General features: G+C 37.2%; 1 protein-coding gene across 1 annotated transcript in view; it reads right to left on the reverse strand.

Annotated features, from left to right (window-relative positions):
* Positions 1–24,061, reverse strand: part of SLC27A6 (solute carrier family 27 member 6) — a 72,547-nt gene that overhangs the window by 29,853 nt on the left and 18,633 nt on the right. Inside the window, exons 2-4 of the mRNA XM_019422113.2 lie at positions 23,183–23,386; positions 8,349–8,507; positions 6,904–7,028 (exon numbers count right to left, since the gene is read on the reverse strand). Coding sequence (XP_019277658.1) covers positions 6,904–7,028; positions 8,349–8,507; positions 23,183–23,386 — 488 coding nt within the window. The remainder of the gene's footprint in view (positions 1–6,903; positions 7,029–8,348; positions 8,508–23,182; positions 23,387–24,061) is intronic.

Here is a 24,061-nt window from a genome sequence, read left to right on the forward strand (position 1 = left end):
ACCGAGATTTTCTTCCAAGTGAACCATGAGAGGGATTTGCATAGTGGAGTAACACAACCTGACCTATATTTTAACGGAACCATTCCAACTGCTATGTAAGAACAGAATTTAAGGGGACAAGAGTGAAGTGAAGAAGAAGCCAGTGGTAAAATATCAGAAGGAACCAGAGCTGGCTCAGATGAGAGCAGCAGGGAGGTGTTAAACTGAGGTTTCGTTCTGGATGTATTTGAACGTCAAATCTGTAGGGTTTGCTCAAGGGTTAGATGGGGTGTGAGGGAAAGAGAACTCCAAGGGAGATCTCAGGGTGTGTGTGGCTGAGGACTTGGAAGAATGGAGTTGTCATTAACTCGGAGAGTCAGGTTGGGGCAAGGAGAGCATGTCAGAGGAATTGCTGAAAAGTTGGGCTTTGGCCACTTTCGAGATCAGGTGTCAGGAAGATTAAGGAAGATCCAGCAATGGAGACCATGTAAAGCTCTCAACTGGCATTCTTGAGCTTGGTCGATATGAGTCTAATCTAAACACATACACTGATAAAAGGCAATCTGAACCTATCACGCTGGAGACTAGCTCTTCAATTTAGGCATATTCCCTAAGGTAACAAAAACTATCTCCGGAAGCCTCTTCCAGGGAGTCCCTGGCCATTGAGATCAATCTGTTTCCATTTGAATTCCTGCACTTAACTCATTAACCCTTACATCAACTCTGGACATAACTGCTATTACACTCATTTTATAGATGAAAAAACTGGGGTGTTGGCTATTCAGAAAAGCAAGATAATTTGCTCAAGATCACACAGCTTTTGAGACATGGAAGTTAGGCTTGAATTCCAAGCTCCCTGATGCCAAGGGGCAAACAAATTAAATTACTTGCCTCATGTCACATGGTGAATTAATGGAAAGGTTGGAATTAGCCCCCTGACATGTTTACTCTAAATTTATTGTTATTTTTTTTCCATTGGGAATAAAATGATCATTTGGAAAATTCTAGTCATTTATCACTTGCTGAAGATTCTTGTACTTGCTCATTGCAGGGTAAAGATTGGCCATTTCTCACTTTGATTTTGTATGTTCATAGCAAGGAAGTCAGGAACATACTATTAAAGGAAGAAGCAACGTGAAAAATTGCAAATAAATGATAAAATAATCTTAGATATAATTTTAATATTTTAAATCGATTTGGACTGTAGGAAAACCTCACTCACATACCATATATACAGGAAAAATAGTATATAATCCAAGAGGAAACATGCATCATATTTTCAGGATTTCTAATTTTATATTTTTGTTTTCAGTGTTTTTAGTTGTGAAAACACAATATTATAAAATTACTAATATGTTAATATTTTAAAGTTGTACTTTAAAATTATGCTGTATTGAAACTGGCTTTTAGGGGCTCCTGGGTGGCTCAGTCGGTTAAGCGGCCGACTTCGGTTCAGGTCATGATCTCGCGGTCCGTGAGTTCGAGCCCCGCGTCAGGCTCTGTGCTGACTGTTGAGAGCCTGGAGCCTGTTTCAGATTCTGTGTCTCCCTCTCGCTGACCCTCCCCTGTTCATGCTCTGTCTCTCTCTGTCTCAAAAATAAATAAAACGTTAAAAAATTAAAAAAAAAAAAAAAAGAAACTGGCTTTTATAATTAGAGTGTGATTTTTATTGGTCATAGACCAATTATTTTCAACACTCACAAAAATTACTCTCATTTTACAATGACATATGCAGAAAACATGACTACATTCTGTTTAAAAATAAAATCCTTCCATTTGTATTGGGCTTCCCAGTTTAGATTTTTTTCACATATATCTCATAACTGGATTATGTGAGGGACAAGTGAGGACAAGTAAGTACTGTCACCTATTTTAGATGAAGACGGCAAGTATGGCTCAAAGAGAAGTGACCAGCAGAAAGTCATACGACAAGAATTTGAAACTGAGGGGCACCGGGGTGGCTCAGTCTGTTAAGCGTCTGACTTTAGCTCAGGTCATGATCTCATAGTTCATGAGTTTCAGCCCCACTTTGGCCTCTGTGCAGACAGCTCAGAGCCTGGAGCCTGCTTTGGATTCTGTGTCTCCCTCTCTCTCTGCCCCTCCCCCGCTCGTGCTCTGTCTCTCTCTCTGTCAAAAATAAATAAACAGTAAAAAAAAAAAAAAAAAAAGAAAAGAAAAGAAAACAGAAGAAAAGGGATGTAACTTATGATGTATACACTAGAATACATATACCAAAATACATATACTAGAAAGTATAGGTAGGCTATGCATTCAGAATGTGAAAACATAGGGGTTTTACACGGAGACAAACTACATTGCCCAAATGATAAACCATAATAATAACTTGAAAAAAAAAAGCATTTCATATGTGCACCATAACATAGGTCTTTGTTTTGCTAATTATATCCTGCCCCCTGTATGCTTTGGGCTCCAGATTCCCACATCCAACTGTATATTCCACTTGTTTACCTTGATGCCTCATGAACAGACCAAAATTAACAGATACAAAAGGAATTTCATTTTAATTTCTCAAATCTTGATTTTCCTCATCTCTGCAAATGGCTCCCAATTTACCTATTTCCACCAGAAACCTGAAACTCATCATTGATTTTTTTTACTTCACTCCCTACCCCTGAATTAACAAATCTTATTATCATTCCCTCAAATAGGTCCCAAATCAGTATAGTTTTTTCAGTTAGCCTTCGTTTTTTCCAAATGCTCTGATGGGAATGATATGCAAATTTCTCCTTCACGTAGACTGAGCCCTTCAAGATCTGGTCTGTCAGTGGCCTGGCCAAAACTTCCTTCTCTTTAAATACTCAGACTGTGTCCTTTATTTTATTTTGCTTTGTTGTGACTGCAACCCCCCAGCTTTTCCACGGCTGGATCCCACTTGCCATCCCAATTCCTCAGCTCATAGGTCACCATTTCAGGGAAGCCTTCCCAGACCCCTCAACCTAATTAGCAAAGTCTCACCCTCACTACCCATCATCCTCCACCACCTCACCCTCTTTTTCATCATCACACTTGTCATTGTTTGTAATGAATTTCCTTCATGTGTTGGCTGGTTTATTTTCTCTCTCCCCAAGCTAGAGTGTGAGATCCATGAGAAAAGGAGTCCTGTTTGTCTTGGGTGCCCCCGTATATGGAAACCTGCAATATTACCTGAATGAATGAGTGAGTGACAGATATGATCCTATCCCTAGAGAAGGCTGCCTGCTGTCTTAGGCAGAATTTATTTAAATAAGATGAAATGCTGCAGGAATTCCCCCAAACGATCAGTGATATGTAGCACTCCCCAGCGTTCCTCACCAAGCAATATTAAATGCAGCATTACTGGTACAAAACCAAAGAAGTAGGTCCAGTCAGAAGTTGTATGATGGCGCTTCAGTAATGCAGAAAACGTGAAGGATGGATGTGAGGAAGAGCTGCTTTCCTACTCTCCAAGGAAGAGAATAATTACTCCATCCCTCTGAGTAAGAAGGGCCAGAACCTTGGCTATTTTAAAAGGGCAGTGCTGCTGCCAGAAGTTTGAGGCATATCCAATGTGTACGCCACAGGAACTTTTGTAATTGGACTTTTGAAATGGAGAAAAAAGACAGGGTTTAGGGGGTGGATAAATGCTTCCATCCAGGGAAAGCCAAGTCCAGGGTGTTTTTATGCAACTAAATAAAACCACATACAGCTTTGGGCAAAGCTGTATTTATTTTCCTCTCCCCTCCTCCATTTGCCTTCAGGTAATTGCTTTAAGATTATTTCACACATACTAACTTTTCCCCCAAAGAACTTTAGTTAAGAATTAAAATATATAGGAATTCTGCTTTTAAACACTCGACTCAGGTGGTGAATTCTACCTGCAGGTAAATCTCCTTTGGAATATATCACTTACCCTTGGATGGACAACAAATCCGGATGTATTTGTAGAATAGGTGATTTTGCTTTCTTTTCTTTAAGGATTTATTTTAACCAAGTGTCTAGGAGGCTTCAAACCACGGTTTATGAGACATCCACTTTTAACTCCCTGAGGATATGGACCCTATCATCTGTTCACTGTCTGGCTGTACCAGAACTCAATGCTATGCTCACAGAAGACATGGTCCCTTCTCTGCAGAAGCAATTCACTGAAAAGAATAAATACTGGACAGGGGGAAAAAAAAAAAAGACCTCCTTGAAGGTGTAAGATGTCATAACAGAATGACTTTCTTCTTTTCCTGATTTTAATGCCAAGAACTGTTTGTTTCCTTCTGTGTGAAATCAGCAAAAGTGATTAGGTAATACAATGCATCTCTGCTTAAGAAAATTATTAAGTTTCTGTCTCTCTCTCTCAAAAATAAAATAAACATTAAAAAAGTCATTAAGTTTTCCTTTGGGCAAAGCTATTTTTATTTCTTTCTCTTCTCTACTTCCTTCAGGTGAATGCTTAGAGAATATTTCACAAACGCTATCTTTTCTTCGAAGGACTTGAGTTAAGAATTAAAATATTTAACTAACTAAAAGAAATTGAGTGCTCTACTTTCAATTCTCAGTTCTCTCAAATTCTCTGCAGCTATAGCATTTTCTCAAAATTAGTGCATTAGCAATTCAAAGAGGTGAAAATGATATTTCATTTTATAAAAAAAAATCAAAGGAAAACACTCTGAAAAAAGATTTTTAGTGAACATGACAAACTATTAATACCTTTATTATAGGAAATGATAGCTCAAACAGGTAAGAGAAAATATTATGTGCTAAAGACATAAATGAGTAAAAGGCTCAGAAGAGACATTTTGAGGTGAAATAAGATAGAAAATTATTCCACCTTGCCAGTAATCTTAACAGAAAATTTAAAAACATGTTTGTTTCTAGTCTATAAAATTATGAATAAAATTATAGTTTTCCCATTAAAAAAACAAGACATTCTTTGTGCGAACAAAATATTATTAAGAAGCCCAACCAAAGTGAGTTTCATCCATCATATCTGAAAGGGTGGATCTTGAAGATTGGTCTATTTTCCCTGTTCACCTCCTTCAGGGACTTTTGAGGAACCTTGAAGGAGGCACTGGTTCCCCATGAAGCATAATTAGAAAACCATATTTTTAATATCACACAGTACTGATAAGAGACCGTACAATATGCATCCTCCCACAATGGTCGATGAGACTCTAAATCACATTAACCATTTTGAACAGCAATTTGGAAATATGCCATAAAAATCACCAAAATATCCACGTCCTTTGTCAGCCTTCACTTCTGAGCCCCTATACTGGCGATCTTGCATAAAGATACTAATGGCAGCATCATTTAATACAGTAAAATGTTAGAAAAAAATGCATGTGTTCAACCATTCAGTACATACCTAATGAGAAAAAAGTCTTGCAAAAAGCTAATGTTGTTACTGAAGGATAAGGAGGAAAAGGAATGGATAGGGGCACAGTTTAGAAAGTTCATGAAGAAGTACCTAATCTATCCTTTACTGAAGGTGGCTTCTATTTTACTGGAGGGCATTAATTCCCTAAATTATCTTAGTCCAGATACCACATTACCAAAGAACACAATGAAAACTAGAAGAGAAAATATGTCAGGCTGTGGCATTATACTTAATTGTTCTACCAGGTCTTTTCAGAAGACCACAACACTGACATTGGCAAAGCCTCCCGAAGAAAACAAAGGTCAAAAAAGTCTAAAACATGTCTCTGAGACTCTCTGTCTTAGCGATAGATCGAGGGAATCTGTAGCTAACTGAAGCACTCCTGACCAAGGAAAGAACAAGGATGGCTTCTGGCCACAACGGGGGTGGGGGGGTGTGGGTCGGGAACTAGACGGGAGGTCTCTACATGGTAAACTATGAGCTTAAAGTGAATGAGAGCATTTTATAAATAAGGTTATCCAGTTTCACATTCTTTTTGTGTTTTTCTGCCCTGTGTAATCCCATATCTTCAACAAAGTCTTATTTAAATGCTTCCAGCCTAGTCTCAGCTGTGCTGTGGGTAAAGAAGGATTACATGTCCATATTTTAGCCAGCCAGAGAAGACATCTGGCCCACCATCCATGCCTTAAGCTGGCATGATGATGACAAAGGTGATGAGAAATGAACAAAGAAGTTTAGCAAGGGTCAAGGGCAGGTCATCAATTCTGCTGCCTGTCCTACACAGGGGGCATTGTCTATCACCATTATTCATGGGGCTGGTGGAGATTTGATTACAGAAGCCCACTTCTTTATAGCCTCAAGAATGTTTAGAAAACCAGACAGTTAAAAAATAAGCACCGTGAAATATAAATGAGATCAGGAAAAGGAAAATAACCTCTGAGGCAAAAAAGCAAACAAACTAATAAAGACAAACTTCAGGCTCTTGCAACTCTCTCTGCTTGTCTATTTTCAGAGAGGGGCAATTTGTCAATTGTCTGTGGAAATGATTGGTTTAGGTGGGCAGACAAACATACATCAAAGCAAAATTTCTTTTTAAGTTGAAATCAAAACCAAACAGAAAGATATACTAAGATAATCACATATTCAAAAGAAAAGAAATAGAAAACAAGTCTAATCCATGTCATTAGTTTTGTTTTGTTTTTTCAAAGAACAGCATTTTAAAAGATTCTCTAATTCAACCTTGTAATAACTGCTTTCTGTGTGCATCATCTAATGTCATAATCAGATGTGTGCTGTGTTTACAGAAATTTTAATCAGTCTAAACACCAAGTGGACTGGATTGTGGGTCTGTCCTATCCTGCCACCATAGAGAGCACATTAGTACAATCCTGCCTAGCTGTCCTTTTATTTTTTCTGACTTGTTTTACATTCATTTCATCTTGGGGTATTGCAAACATCTGTCAGTCAGTCAAACTATGCTCTGGAAGAAGTAGAATATACACGAACAAAAATTAATTTTCTCCCCATGCTTTTTCTTTCTGAAATTACTTTTCCTTTCTGGTAATGATTATTCTTACCTTAGGTTGTTTGCAAAGATAGTGACAGAGTTCTCCAATATACTGAAACACAGTCACATTGTACTTTCTACAGTCATTCCAAAACTGACTTGCTGAGAATTTCTTCTTTAATACACAAGTAGCTCCTATGAGAAAAGGCAAACAAAACAAAACAAAACACAACACAACAACAACAAAAAAAAACAGGCACTAGGGGAAATATTTGAGGGCAGAATGAACAGAAAACTAAAATGATGTTGGCCTGTCTGCTGCACTTGTATTCAATTTCAAGACTTTTATAATCTATCAGTGGCCATTTATATCAAGCTCATTTGAAAACATTAATCTTACAGTCCAATAAACTTTTTAAAAATTCATGTTATAATTCTGTATTTTGACTACAAATATATTCTTTTTGGGATGAAAGAAGCAATCAAAATGCTTAGGGAGTTGCAAGCATTAGAGGATGACTACCCATAAGGGTTAGTCTTCTCCACAGGGATCAACAATATTCATTTACTTTTGACCTTGAATATGTACATCTTATTTACTTTTAAAACCTTAAAGGAGCCTTAGTATTTCTCAAGGTTAAGAGTTAGTAAGGTAGAGTTGGTAACATAGCACCAAAAACAAGTTCACTGATGGCTGCAGAATTTAACTGTAACGACCTGATTTTCACAACAATGTAAATCATATGACTTTTTTCCAAGGAAAATGCTAATGTCTTGACCCTCATCTTGATTTATTTTGGACACTGATCATAGTCTAAATATGCTCCTCCATAAAATTACTTTATTGTAGTTCAGACATATACACTGTGACATATAAACACACACATAACTATAGTTAAGTACTATTTCAGGGCCAGACACATAATCTGAGCATGTTTATGAATGAAACCTACTGAGTCACAAATTCTACCAACTGAGTTACTAGATGCCCAGGTACCTTGTCTTCAAAGACAGGCTCAACAATTCCTTCTATACACTTACCTTTCAATGTGCATTTGCCACTCTTCCCTTCAAGGGGTAGGGTCTGTTTCCCCACCTCTCAAATCTTGAATCTGGACTGGCTTTGATCATCAAAATACAGGTGAAATTATCTAAGTGATTTCTGAGGGTAAGCCTTTAAAGCAACGCAGCTTCCACATTCACCCTCGTGGAAGGCTCCTAGTACCATCTAAGGAGGCCAGGGTAGATCATCCAAGGAAGAGTGACCGCATGGAGAAGGAAGCCCACTCAATAGTCAGCTCCAACCACAAGGCCAAATTTCCAAGGCACTGGTCTTTCCAGTTTCAGGAATAGAATGCTATGCCATGAAATTATGTCCTTTTAATAAACGTTCTGTTGTAATTATATAATAAGCACACAATCACTCTGAATTCTACTGATAGAGTTTCAAACTTTAACACAAGTTACAATTAATAGGCATTTTGAAGACTTACCAGACATAAAATAAAAACTTACCTAACTCAATACATCCACCAATTCCCAGAAGAGCTCCTGAACTATGATACAGGGGAAGGGTTATATAAATGATGTCATTAGCAGTACAACCAAAAGCCCACAAGCCAGCAGAGCCCTTTAAAGTCTGCATCTGAGTGATCACGGCTGCTTTTGGTAGTCCTGGAAGAAAAGAAAAGAAATATATGTAACAGAAAGTTTATGCTGGTATCAACTACAGTGGCAACTGAGACAAAATACATCAAAATATTACATGTGCTTTATAGGGACCATGCAAATGTGAACTGCCCCTGTACTTAGTTCCTAGAATCTTGGATCTACCCAGAAGAATCAAAACTACAATTATATAGAGTTTGGGATGCCATAAACTTCAAAGAGCCACATCTGCTACAAGAATGACAAAAATGTCCCAAATCCGAAAATGTACACCCAAAATGAGGCAAATCACAACATAAATCTAAATTATACTTAAAGTAGAAATTTTCTAGTGAGCAATTCTAATTCCAAGATTCTGTCTCAAGAACCAGTAGTTTTATCATGTTTCATATGTCCTGAATTGAGATCATTATAGAATATCAGATTCAGTAATACATAATGTTGAAACAGTTCTAAACATTCATGAGCCAAACATCGATCACTTTCTTTTTCCCTTCCAGTCTTCTTCTATGTACAATGGGTTTCTTAAAAACATTTGTAGTTGTGATTAATATATAAAACGTTTTGCTTACTTTTTTTTATTTTCCATATCGTTATGGTCTTTTGGATTACAATGCCAGCATAATAAATTCATCCAGTTAGTACATAATGTAATATGAAATTGGCTTATTTGAGATTGAATATCAGCAATTTCATGTTTCAACATACAATTCCTTACCATGGGACACAACTTGTTTTCACAATGATAAGTACCCTCTCTTAAATTCATCTGTTAGATTAAATGCTACTTTAGTCCTATTTTGTCTGTCACTTCAAAGAGTTCTAATATTTTTGGAATGTCTTCACTCAGAGGGTCCCAGCCCAAATCTACCTCACCAATAAAGTTACTTCACTTCACAAAACGCAACGGTGACAAGGAGTATCATTTGTTGTTCCAGAGATGCAAGTGGAAACCAACGTCAGAAAAGCCCCAGGAATAAGCAAATAACAGGATTAAAAGTGAAGAGCAGCAGATAGTAGAGCCAGAAGTATAGCTTTTTTCTCTACCCCACATACTGATACAGTCCTACTCACTATCTGTCAAAGGCAGGTCACTAATGTCAGTGGCTCTACAAACTTACTGTTGCACCTAGGTGGACTTGATTTCCCACTTCTAGAAATGGAGTCCTAAATTTCACAATGTGTTTCCCAAACGGAAGTACTTCCTTATTATTTTCAGCTTGCCTTGAAGTCTTATAGTAAAATACACCCCTACAGTGATGTCAGCTGCGAGGCTGTGTGAGTCCGTCCTTGTTTCTCTTCCCTCTGATATACAACTAAGGGGACATGTATAATTACCTCCCTTGAAAAGTGCCGCGGCATAGCTCACGAAGACACCCCAGAGATCCATCCATCCACTGGTGGATACGATCATGGCTGAACTGGACCCCAGAGGCAATGACAGAGAGAGGGAAGTGGCACTGGAGCCGTGGAGCAGAGAATGAGGTAGCTGGCCCAAGAGCAGGCCAGCATGACCCTTGTGGCGGAGGAGATCCAAGGTGAAGGTGAATGAGTGGTGAATTGGCCTGGCCACATGTGCTGCCGCTGGAAGGACCAGTTGCTCTCTCTCAGGAGTGACCACAGTGACTGAGGGGAGGGAAAGGAAAGTCAAAGAGGCAGACAAAGAGAAGTGAAGCAAAGTGACTCCTACTGGCTGCCCCAGGACTCAAGAGGACCACCCATAGATCTCTAGGTCACCCTTCCTCCCAACGCTTGATGATTCCCCCTACAAGGGCAGAGGCACACCCAAAGCCCCAAGAGCTAAGTAGACCCCCAGGCCCCCACCACTCTGCCTTTTTTAAGTGCTGCCAGCTCCAGAAAGAGAAACCAAGAACTGGTGCTATAGCGCCACCTTCTGGAAAACAAAAGGAAGGCTCCTAACTACCTTTGTTTTCAACTGTTAGTATCAAAGAAAACAAAACCTTGTCTGGGAGACCTGGCTGGCTCAGTAGATGGAGCGTGAGACCCTTGATCTCTGGTATGTGGCTTGGAGCCCCACATTGGTGTAAAGCATTACTTAAAATATTTACTACCAAAAAACCCACCTTGCCTACATAAGAAAAGTGTTTGCCACTTTAAATACGGTGCCGGAGGCACTTTTCATCAAACATCGTGAAAAATCAGGGTAATACAGTATAACAAAAAGAAAATGACAATATTTCATAAACAGAACCTCAAAATATGGAACAATGGAATCTAACTGGTATGGAATTTAAAATATCTATCATGAAGAAATTCAATGACCTACAAGAAAACTCAGAAAGACAATATGATGATCTCAGGGATAAAATTAATGAATAGGAGTACTTTACCAGTTCTGGAGCTGAAGAATTCAATATATGAGATGAAAGATGCATTAGAATTCACTGGAAATAGACCAGATCATATGGAAGAGAAAATTAACTAGATGGAAGATAAAAGTATAGAGATGATTCAGGTGTAAGAGTAGATAAAAACTAAGATTTTTAAAAAGTGAAGAAAACCTATGAGAACTATCTCATTCCATTAGAAAAGCCAACACAAGAATAATGGGTACCCAGAAGGAGATGAGAGGGAGAAGAGGGCAGAATGAATATTTAAAGAAATAATAGCTGAGAACTTACCATACCTGGGGAAGGAACTGGGTATATACAAGTCCATGAAGCTAATAGAATACCTTAGTATTTCAATGCAAAAGATCTTTTCCAAGAACATTATATTAAACTGTCAAAAGCCAATGATAATGAAAGAATGATAAAGGTAGCCAGAGGGAAAAAAAGACAACAGTCTACAAAGGTACCCCCATTAGGCTATCATCAGATTTCTCAGCAAAAATTCTACAGGCCAGGAGAGAATGGAATGAAATATTCAAATATTGGAAGATATTGGAAGATAAAAACTGCCAGCCAACAATAATCCATCTGGCAAAGTTCTTTCAGAAATTAAGCAGAAATAAAGGCTTTCCCAAACAAACAAAACTGAGGGAGTTCACCACCACACGAAATATTGAAAGGAGCTCTCTGAGCTGAAACAAAAAGACAAAAATACACAAAACTCTGATTAGGTCGCTAAGTAGTCAGAACTAGAATACTATAACTCTTTGTTAAAATAGTCTAATAAACTCCTAATTATAACATAAAGGATAAAGGAAAATAGCATTAAAATTAGCTCCTGGGGCGCCTGGATGGCTCGGTCGGTTAAGCATCCGACTTCAGCTCAGGTCATAATCTCGCAGTTGGTGGGTTTGAGTCCTGCATCCGGCTCTGTGCTGATGGCTCAGAGCCTAGAGCCTGATTCCGATTCTGTGTCTCCCTCTCTCGCTGCTCGTACTGTGCTCACTCTTTCTCTCTCTCAAAAATAAACATTAAAAAAATAATAATAACTAGCTGCTACAACTTGGTAATAAAATCACAGCATAAAAAGAGATAACTTATGACATCAAAAATATAAAAGGGTAAGAATAAAAAGACAGAAACTTTATAGGTGAATGAAGATAAATCGCTATCAGCAGAATAAGAACTATTTTATCTAAGATATTTTATGTAAATGCTTGGTAACCACAAAGCAAAAATCTAGAGCAGAGACATTAAGCATAAAAAGGGGGGAGACTGAGCAAACCAGCATGGAAAACCACCAACTTCCAAAGGAAGACATAAAGGGAAGGGAAATGAAACAATGGAAACACAAAATACCCAGAAGGCAAAAGATAAAATGACTGTAGTAAATCTTTGCATATCAATAATCACCCTGAATGTAAACAGATTGTACTGTAAGTCAAAAGGCACAGCGTGGCTGCATAGGTTAAAACAAACAAGACTCAACTATATGCTGCCTATAGGAGACTATTTCAGCTCTAAAGACACACATAGGTTCATAATCAAAGGATGAAAGATGATATTCCAAGCAAATGGAAATGAAAGGATGGCAGGCATAGCCATATTTATATAACAAAACAGACTTCAAGCCAAATGAGTAATAAGAGAGAAAAGGTCATTATACAGTAAGGGGTCAATACAGCAAGAAGATACGATGATTGTCATTATATGTTCTCCACACCTGAGTATCAAAATGTATTAAGCAACTAATAACAGATCTTAAGGGAGAAATAGACAATATAATAATTGTAGGGGACTTCACATTTGATCTTAACCAAAAGACCAAGAAGCAATTGTAGGGGACTTCAATACCCCACTATCAACAATAGGTAGATCATTCAGTAAGAAAATCAACAGGGAAACACTGGAATTGAACCACATTTTAGAACAAATGGGCCTAATAGATATAAACAGAACATTCCATCCAGCAGCAGCAAAATACACATTCTTCTCAAATGCAATGCAAAAGTCTCCAGGGTAGATCACAAAACAGATCTTAGCAAATTTAAGAAGAATGAAATCATACCAATTATCTTCTCTGACCAGAATGGTATGAAACTGGAAATCTGCAACAAGGGAAAGTGAAATCTACAAATGGTGGAGGCTAAACAACACACTTCTAAACATCCATTGAGTCAAAGAAGAAATCAAAAGGGAAATAAAAAATGTATCTCAAAACCAAAGAAAAGAAAACACAACATAACAAATATTGTGGGATGCAGCAATAGCAGTTCTTAGAAGAAAGTTTATAGCTATAAATACCTACATTAAGAAATTAGAAAGGTCTCAAGTAACCTAACTTTATACCTCAAGGAGCTAGTAAAAGGAAAAAATAAGCCCAAAGTTAGCAGAAGGAAGGAAATAATGAGGATCAGAGAAATACAAACCAAAATAAACAATAAAAAAAAATCGACAAAACTAAAGCCTGGTTCTTTAAAAAGTTCAACAAAATTGGTAGACTAGAGAAGAGAGAAGAATCAAATAAATAAAATTAGAAACAAAAGAGAAGACATTACAACTTCCACTATAGAAATAAAAAGGATCATGAGACACTAATATGAACAATTATATGCCAACAAATTACATAACATAGAAGCAATGGATACATTGCTAGAAGCACACAACGTACCAAGACTCAATCAGGAAGAAATAGGAAATCGTAACAGATCAATAATCAGTAAAAAGACTGAGTATAAAAAAACCAAAAACTCCCCAAAGTGAAATCTCCAGGACCAGCTCCTTCACTGGAGACTTCTACCAAACATTTGAAGAAAATACTGACAAGGAAGCAACACTTCCAAACGCACTGTACAAGATCAGCATTACTTTGATACCAAAACCAGATAAAAATACAAGAAAAAAAAATAGTAACCAATATCCCTGATTAAAACAGATGCAACAATTCTCAATATTAGCAAACTGAATTCTAGAACACATTAAAAGCATGATACACCATGACCAAGTGGGATTTATCCCTGGGATCCAAGGATGGTTCAACATACGCAAATCAATAAATATAACACACCACATCAATCAGATGAAACCTAAAAATCACACGATCATTTCAAGAGACCTAGAAGAAAAGTGTTTGATAATAAACATCCTCTTTTAATAAAAACCTTTAACAGACTGTGTATTGAAGGAATACACCTCAACATAATAAAGGCCATATATGACAGGCTGACAGTTCAACAGAGAGAAATTGAAAACACTCCTAATAAGATCAAGGACAAGGCATAGGATGCCCACTATTACAATTCCTATTTAATACATTACTGGAAGTCTTAGCAAGAGCAATTAGGCAAGATAAAGAAATAAATGTTCTCCAAATAGGAAAAAAAGAAGTAAAATTGTCATTATTTGCTGATGATATTATCGTATATATAGAGAAAATCCCAAAGAATTAGGCAAAAGACTATTGGAATTGATCAACAGTTTCAGTGAAGGGTCAGGACACAAAATCAACATACAGAAATCAATTGTGTTCCTTTACACTAATGATGACTCATCTGAAAAAGAAAGAACACCATCCCATTCACAATAGCATCAAAAACAATAAAATGCATAGGAATAAATATACTCAAGGAAATAAAAGATCTGTACAATGAAAACTATAAAACTTTGCTAAAAGAAATTAAAGAAGACACAAATAGAAAGACATCCCATGTTCATGGATCAGAAGAATTAATATTATAAGAATTGCCAAACTACTTAAAGCCATCTACAGATTCAAAGCAATCACCATCAAAGTACCAAAGGCATTCTTCACAGAAATATAGGAAACAATCTGAAAATTTGTGTGGAACCACAGAAGACCCCATTTGTGTGGAACCACAGAAGACCCCAAATAGCCAATGTAATACTGAGAAAAAAAGAACAAAGACAGAGGTATCATGCTTCTGAATTTCAAACTATACTACAAAGCCACAGTAATAAACACAGTAGGCACTGGCACAAAAAGAGGCATATCTACTAATGGAACAGAATGGAGAGCCCAGAATTAAACCCTGGCATATATGGTCAACTAATATTTGACCAGGAAGCCAAGAATACCTAGTGGGTAAAAGGTAGTCTCCTCAACAAATGATGCTGGGAATACTAGAAAAACATACGTAGAACAATGAGGGGCACCGAGGTGGCTCAGTCAGTTAAGTGTCAGCCTCTTGATTTCAGTTCAGTTCATGATCTCACAGTTCATTAGATCGAGCCCCACATCAGGCTTAGAATGTTCTCTCTCCCCTCTCTCTGTCCATCCACATGCTTGCTTTCTCTCTCTCTCAAAATAAATAAATAAACTTAAAAAGGTGTTAACAACATATAGAACAATGAAATTGGACCTCTATCTCACACCATAAAAAAAATGAACTCACCATGTATCAAAGACTTAAACATAAAATCTAATACAATAAAACTCCTAAAAGAAAATATATGGAAGAAGCTTGTTGATATTGCTCTTGGCATTAATTTTTTTAACATGATACCAAAAGCATAAACAATAAAAGAAAATTCAACAAATGGGATTACATCAAACTCAAAAGCTTCTTTACAGCAAAACAAACAAACAAAATAAATAAATAAATAAATAAACAGCCAAATAAAAAGACAACCTATAGAATGGGAGAAAATTTCTGCAAACCATATATCAGATAAGGAGTTAATATTCAAAATATGTAAAGAAGTAAATCAACTCAGTAACAGAAAAAAAATACAATTAAAAACTGGGAAGAAAAACTAATAGACAGTTCTCCAAAATGTACATCAAAATGGCCAGATACCTGAGAAGATATGCAACATCACTAATCACCAGGGAAATGCAAATCAAAACCACAGTGAGATATCACCTCACACGTGTTAGAATGGCTACAGCCAAGACAAGAGACAACAGATTCTGGCAAAGATGCAATAAAAAGGGAATATTTATACATTGCTTGTGGAGTGTAAACTGGACTCAACACTATAGAAAACAATATGGAGGTTCTTCAAAAAATTAAAGAACAGATTTACCACACAGTCCAATTCTACTTCTGGATATATACCCAAAGGAAATCAAAATGTGATTTCAATCAGATAATCTGCTCTCCCATGTTTATCACAGCATTATTCATAATAGTTAAGATAGGGAAACAACCCAAATGCCCATCAATGGATAAAAAAAGATGTGGTCCATATACACAGTGGGATATTATTCAGTCATTAAAAAGAAAGCTATTCTCCCATTTGAGACAACATGGATAGACTGTGAGCACATTATGCTATGTGAGATAAGTCAGAAAGAGAAAGACAAGTACTGTATGATGTCACTTATATATGGGATCTAAAAATGTTAAGCCTACAAAAACCAGAGAGTAAAATGTTGCCAAAGGATGGGTATGGGGGGAGGGGGATAAAAGTGATGGTGTTTAAGGGTACAAACTTTTAAGGAATAGTCAATAAGGTGTAGAAATCTAAGGTATAGTACAAGGAATATAACAGTAAAATTGTACTATAATTATGTGATATGCTAAATATCACTATATAGAGGTATTATAATATAATAAATGTTTCAAAGTAACACATTATATAATTTAAATTTACAATGCTACACAGAGAATTTATTCAATAAAAATAAGTTATAAAATAAAATACACTCCCATGTCTGATGTTCGAATTTTATAGCCAAAATCTCCTACTGCCCAATACATGCTTCTCTAGGTATTCTCTGGCCCCATGTAATGCCCTATGGCTGGTACTTTCTCCTGGACCTCCTACTACTGATCATTTACCTGTTTGGCTCAACCTCTTTGAAATGATACTTGATCTTCCAAATGAGATTTGACTCATGGTGGTATTTCTATCTATCTCCCAACATATATCTCACTGAGACAACGAGCACTACCTATTGCATACAAACTAAACTCCAGTTTGCTCTGGACATCCTACAATAGTAGGACATCATTCTTTCCTCTGATTCAACATATTCACTGATAAAAAGCCAACATTTTCATGGGGTTTTTGGTCACAGCAGCACATAGAGCTATGAACCAGAGGCTTCAATGACCCCTAGACATTTTACCCAGGTGAACCTCAAGTCCACCCTGTTGCCTCACCTGCTTTGACATTTTCTGACAAGCTTTGTGCTCCATGTCTACTAAAATGGAAGATAATTGATCTCATATGCAAAGCTGGCATTGTCTTGCATTTTATCCTAACTAAAATTTACTAATTTTTTTAAAAAGAAATCTCTCTGGCTCTTCCTGATAGCTTGGCATCTCACACCATAGAAGTTTATTGTCCTCCTCATGCATGGGGAATCTCTCCAAATTTTCTTGTTAAACCCATTGGGTAAGACTAGCTCCATCTTTGGCTTTTGGTAATTCAATGCCTTTCTCTTCTTCATCCAGAGGATCAAGCATTTATGTGTTTTCTGCTTCCAAGAAGTTCCCACCCATGGTCCTTCAGTCACTATATTCCCTATTTCCCACACTGTTCCTGATTTCATGGCAACCCAGCTTTAAAAGTAGCTTTTCACTAGGGGTTGTGACCAAAAATAAGGATGCTTTATCTAGGTGTTTCCTGTGAGTTTATGTACCTCCTTCAAAGCACACTAGTAAACTAATTAGCCATGTTTCCCTTCCTAATCTGGTTAGCTTTAAGTGATAATGACCTTGTTAATGTATTATAAGCCATCCAAAGTATTCAGTTAGATTTTTTGATAAGAGACAACAATTATGAACTTGTCCGGGAAATGAAAGTGATCAAAACTTGATGGAGGTTAAAGTTGGAAAGAAGGAAAAAAGAAATAGGAGAATACAGTTTGTTAAAACAGCATTTTAAAGTACTGCCTTTAAAGAGTTAGAAAGCACATTAACATATTAAAGCCCTTGTGGAGCCCAATGGTGCAGAAACTTTGGTATTTTTGTTATGGTGTTTCTCAAACTTATGTGGTCATAAAGTCCCTTTTCGATTTTTATTTCATTTTTTTAAAGTTGTGAAGGGATATGTTGTACAAAAGATGTGGAGAAAAGATACCTAACATGGTCTCCAAAGTCCTCTGCTCTCCTAACCTTCTATGAATCCCTAGCATTGGAACTCCTCACATGTCCAGGAGGAGGTCCAGGAATAAAGGTGGGAGGGAAGCTGTGTCCAGTGAGTTGAGGATTAGGAGGATAAAGAAGGGAGAGATGATCCAATTCAGAGGTAGGAATAAATAATTTAAGGAATTCTGGGATAGTTTTGGAAAAATGAAAAAATCCATAAGGTCAAGGAAAAGGAGAGACAAAGGACAGAGAGATTGAGATGGTGCTAGCCACTGGCTTCCAGGCATAGTGTGGCAGGCAGTGACCTCGTTTTCTTCTTCCCCCTCCTTCTTAGGAACGGTCAAACCAATGGCTCCTCTGTCCAGGCTTAAACAGCTTTCCTAGAGATTCCTGAAGCTACCTAACCAAGCCCAGTGAACAATAAGAGAACTAGATGTTGGCAGATAGAACACATACACTCAAGGCAAAAAGAATGGAATTACAGATGAAAACAACCAAATTTTGGAAAAGCAGAAGGACAGCTGTGTACACAGCAGACCCAAAAAGCTGACACAGGAGATAAACCTTGAGGAAAGCTGATCTGCCCCCACAGAATCCCAGAAAGGCTCAGAAATTTGATTAGCAGGCACCCTATTGAAATGGAAGATAAATATGGAACTATAAACAAGGAGCTTTATAGAAGTTCTATTTAAGAAACCATGATGTCAATGTTATAGAAAAGGGAATCTATACAATTCTCAACCTTTGTTCATTAAAATATCACATTATCACTTATGTCAAAGAAACACGAATGCCATCAAAACTGAACTCAATCTTTTTCTCACTTGGAGACAGACTGTGTCTGCTCAGATCCAGGAATATATTATTTTGGTGACCTTGGGCAAACAGAACTTGGCAGTGGTAAGAATGGATAGGAAATGTTTAATACCAGCTGACAGGCTTCCTTATAACCTGCCAAAAGGGCTTATGAGAAGATTCTCTCTCCATCATTCACTTTTTCAAAGCCCACTTTCTTTTTTTTTTTTGAAATATGAAATTTATTGTCAAATTGGTTTCCATACAACACCCAGTGCTCATCCCAACAGGTGCCCTCCACAATACCCATCACCCACCCACTCTCCCCTCCCTCCCACCCCTCATCAACCCTCAGTTTGTTCTCAGTTTTTAAGAGTCTCTTATGTTTTGGCTCCCTCCCTCTCTAACCTTTTTTTTTTTCCTTCCCCTCCGCCACGGTCTTTGTTAAGTTTCCCAGGATCCACATAAGAGTGAAAACATATGGTACCTGTCTTTCTTTGTATGACTTATTTCACTTAGCGTAACACTCTCCAGTTCCATCCATGTTGCTACAAAAGGCCCTATTTCACTCTTTCTCGTTGCCATGTAGTATTCCATTTTGTATATAAACCACAATTTCTTTATCCATTCATCAGCTAATGGACATTTAGGCTCTTTCCATAATTTGTCAAAGCCCACTTTCTATATCACTTCCTAACTTGCATCAACACCTTCTTCATTATCAACATCCTAAGACTTTATTGTGTGAGAATCAAGTGACTTTTATGGCATCAAATGGCATACTAATATAAATGATCATATTTATTACTGTTACAGTCACTTAATTCAGCACAAGATTTTGAGTTGCAAAAGCAACATTTTGTATTAGAGAGAGATGCCTTTTATAAAAAAATATTAATTAAATCTTCAAGGAGGCTCCATATGGTTTTGTCAGACTCTTCGATAGCATTATATTATTAAATCGTGATATCTGTGACCAGTTCTGTACATTGCTCTGCTCTGTTCTTTATAAGAGGACCCCACAATGCTTAGACTTTAAGTTAAAAGGGGATGACATTTGTAGAACACTTCCTGTGTAAGATCATTCACAAACCAATTTTAGAAGAATGTCAATAAATGCTTCTTGATATTTGTTTTACAATTCAAAAAATAATACAAAATTATAGCCCCAAATTGCTTCCACTATTCTGGTAGAAATTATGAGATATACCCTCCGGAAAAGAGAAGCCTCCGGAAACCTCGGGAAGAAGAAATACTGAGCAAATAAGGGGAATAAAAAAAGAAAGTCTGCCTTTGCCTTCAGCTCCCTTTCACATTTGACTCGTTTCACCCTTCAAGAATCCTGTCTGAGGAATCTGAATCGTCCACAAGTAACAAACTGAAAGATACTGACAGTCATGAATTCCCTGACAAAATGTCCTTTACGATGAAACCAAACAGTCCATAAATTCCACTCAAGCACACAGAGCCTCTAGTCAGGATTTGTTTTGGGGGGTTTTATGTGTGTTTCTTTGTATGCATTTTCAATATGAAGTGAATATTTAAGGAAATCCTCTAGGATAAAAGACAGAGACAAAAACAAACCAAAAGATAAAAGGATGTTGGCAAAAATAGAGACAAGGTAGAGAGGAGAAATTTTCAAAAAATTATTGCTAATATTCTGAGAGATACGGGATAATAAATAATAACACAAAAATAACATGGTGGAAAAAAGAGGCATTTTTCAGAGAATAGAGGTTTGGAAGATAAATCTCTCAAAAAGTAGATGAAAAGTAAGAGAAGGAAAATGGGATAAAAAGATTAGAAAATTAACAACTCAGTCCAGGAGGACCAATCTTTAAGAAGTTACAGTTTCAAAGACAAAAGAATAAACAAACGAATATAATAGAAGGAGTACGTGGGCAGAAAGAATAGCAATAAAAAAGGAAAGAGAAGGGGACAGAGAACTTTTTTCTCTTTAATTTCCAAGTACCTAGACTTGTAAGACATGAGTTTCCAGACAGAAAAGGCCTATAAATTTCCCAGCAAAATGGATAAGTAAGACCAGGCCCAGTATAAGTCATCACCTCATTCAGGACCACTGAAGACTCACAGGAGATAATAAAAATCCCCTCCAAAGAGAAAAACAACACCAGCTTGGATATAATGGCAAAGAAATCAGAAAAGAAATGATGTCTCACTATGTGTCCTGGAAGTCAGAACATGGAGCCATGTCCTCAAACCCTGGCATAGAAATTTTCTTCTAACCTAGAATACTACGTGGCTAAGTAGAAGGGTAGAAAATAGACATTTCTGGATGTGAGGACTTAACCATTCATCTCCTAAATACTCCTTAGCAGATAGCTACTGGAAGCGGAGCAGTGAACTGAGGAAACTAATTTAGGATCTAGGAATTGGGGGATCAGAAAAAAAGAACTGAAGGGAATTCCCAGGACAATGGTGAAAAATAAACCCAGGATGGTCAGAGAGCAAGGGGTTGAGACTGAAATCATAGGAAGGCTCCAGGCGAAAGGTGGCCAAGAACACATGCTTGACAACATACAGACTATCTTTTCAATATCAAACGTGAGCTCTCTTTTTGACAAAGGGGTGAATATGAGTGATAGGTGTATAGATAACTAAGTAAGCAAGCAAACAAAAACAATAATGCTTAAGTTCAGGTTGGGGGGAAATCTTACACAAAAGGAGATAATAGTGTTTACTAAGTTATGATACTGATACGAATCCAGTCAAAATTAATGATGACACATTAGCAGGATGTTGGGGAAAGAAAGTGTCTGCACCAGAGAGAAAGAAATAAATGGAGAGAAAGAGTGGCTGGTGATGGAAGGCAAATCCTCATTTCCATCATGGGAAATCAGTAGATACTTTTCAGTAAGAATCTACTAAATATCCAGTAAGATACCTGTTTTGTTTAGAGAAATGGAGGTGATTCCTAAAAAGAAAGATCTAAAAATACTGAATGCATTTGGTTTGGGGAAGGAGAAATTGAGGCGGCAGGGGATGGGGGGGTGGTGGCATGCGAGGTACTTTTCTCTAAAATTTCTTAAGCTATTAGAATTTTTCATCTCTGTGCTATAACTTTAACACAAATAAGTATCAAATAAAATAAAAATTAGTAGTACTTTTGCTTTCAGCCTGTTGTACAAATGCGTTAAACAATCTGGTTTCAATCCTGAAAAACAAAAATTGTTACTAGTGGCTTTGGCATGTTCTCTTTGGGCTGGGGGAGTGGTGAAGATTGTTTGGAAGACCAGTCACTTTCTGTTTTTAGCAAGAAAACAGCCATACAGACAGATTGGTTAAGTACCTTCTGTTGGAAGTTTTTAAAACATACCATTTCTGAAATTTTATTGTCTCTTGTAAAGTCCAAAGTCAGACTAAATGTATGCAGACAATTTGATACACATTAGCATTTTCCAGTTCATTTATCAAAGCTGTTCTAAATGAAGTTAAAAGCACAGCCTACTTTCCAGTGTAAAAGAGATCGTTAGCCTCCAAAGAGTAAATTTAAAAAAGACAGAGAGAGAGAGACAGGCACACACATACACAGAAGAGGAAAGAAAAAGAAAAATGTAAGAAAACTATTTATGCAATAATAGTTTGCTTATATTACTGCCTGTGCCCAGGAAATGAGGAACAGAGTATTTTTAATGTACTTAATTCAAACACCCAATCATCTTCACACTAACTGCAAAAGTGTATTTAGCCTACCATAAAGACCATTCAACTTTTCCTAAGAATCAACTGAGTTTAATATTTTGTTGAATTCTTAGGCAGTTTATTCTTTTTATTTTGGTGTGTTGTTATTTTTACCAAAAAAAAAAAAAAAAAAAAAAAAAAAAAAAAGGTGTGAATGTTTAGTTACTTGATCCTATTTTCTATCTTCTCCAAAACATGCAGGGCTTCTAAGACTTCCTATTTGTCACGTGTTCCGATCACCCTAAGGAAAAACTGGGAGAGCCCGCTACAGGTGCTTAAATTACAGCTATAGCTGGATTGTGTTTAGGATTTAACATGGTACACGAAAATAGAGAAGACCTTTAAAAGAGACTAACGGATTTTTGAATCCAGTAAGATAATTAGAAACTACTTCAGCTAATTTCTTCATTTTATGCATCAGGAATCTTAAGGAACAGAGAAGCTACCAGGTATCTTGCCAAAGAGGCTGGCCAAATTTCACACTCCGAGCAACTGGGTTGGGTCAAACTGTTCAGACATTCCAGAGTCCTTCATCGAATCAAGTTTGAAGAAAATCTTTCTAAATGAGACAGTGGCCAAGTGAACAGGGTAATTTGCCACGTTGTGGTTAGAGCAATGCACTTTTTCATCCAGGTTTGAGGGTTCTAAGATCTAAGAGCCTCAGGACTTCTTGGATGCATGCTTTTTCAGATGTTTGCTGAGTACCCATGGTGACTACGGTTGCTTTGCAAATATGTTGCTTTCTTTTTAATTCTCAAGATGAAAGGGATCATACCTGTTGTTCCAGAGGTAAAGATATAAACGTGAGTAGACCTAAGGCTTGAGGCAACAAGGTGGCTGCGTGCCACAGGCTTGTCAGATGCCGTCCTCAGTTTTTCTTTGAGTGAAATCACGCCTCGTGGAACAGAATCACTCATTGCCCAAACACTGATACCTTCTGGGATTCTCGGCAGGATTTCTTCTATAGTTCCAAGCAAATCTAAAAACCAAAGGTTTAGGAATAGATAAATAAACCATAAATCTCAAACGATTAACCTGTGTTTTCTTTTCTCTGTTGAAACAGGGATAAAATGTAAATAGAACACCGACTTCCTTTTCATTAGGATAACTATATGATTCTGATTCAACCGGACCAATTGAAAGGGAAATCCGGTTATCACCTGACTTAATAAATTCAAATAGGCTGATTCAAATTGAACTTCAGAGACAACATTATTCAGATTATGTTTTTTTCCAATTTTTAAGTGGAACTCTTTTTATATCCTGCTTTACATCTACACTCAGGATACTAAACATTTTCCGTGAAATACATCTTAGTGGCTCATTATACCCAAAAAAACCATCTGTCTGTCACTGTTTAATTCATTGTATTCTGCAATACATTCAGGAGACTCCCCTGATTCTTCTGGTATCATAAGATCATTATGGTTTAGAGACACTTTTGGAGTCAAAAGCTAAGGAAATTAGAGATGTCCTTTTCTCTGGATCAGGATAATGGAAAGTCGGCTTGGGGTCGCCTGGGTGGCTTAGTCAGTTCAGCATCCGACTTCGGCTCAGGTGGTGACCTCATGGTTCACGAGTTCAAGCGCTGCATCATGGTCACTGCTGTCAGCCTGTCAGTGCCAAGCCTACTCTGGATCCTCTGTCCCCCTTT

This window comes from Panthera pardus, unplaced genomic scaffold (assembly GCF_024362965.1).
Source record: "Panthera pardus isolate Hobbes unplaced genomic scaffold, ASM2436296v1 HiC_scaffold_2, whole genome shotgun sequence".
Classification (NCBI taxonomy): Eukaryota; Metazoa; Chordata; class Mammalia; order Carnivora; family Felidae; genus Panthera; species Panthera pardus.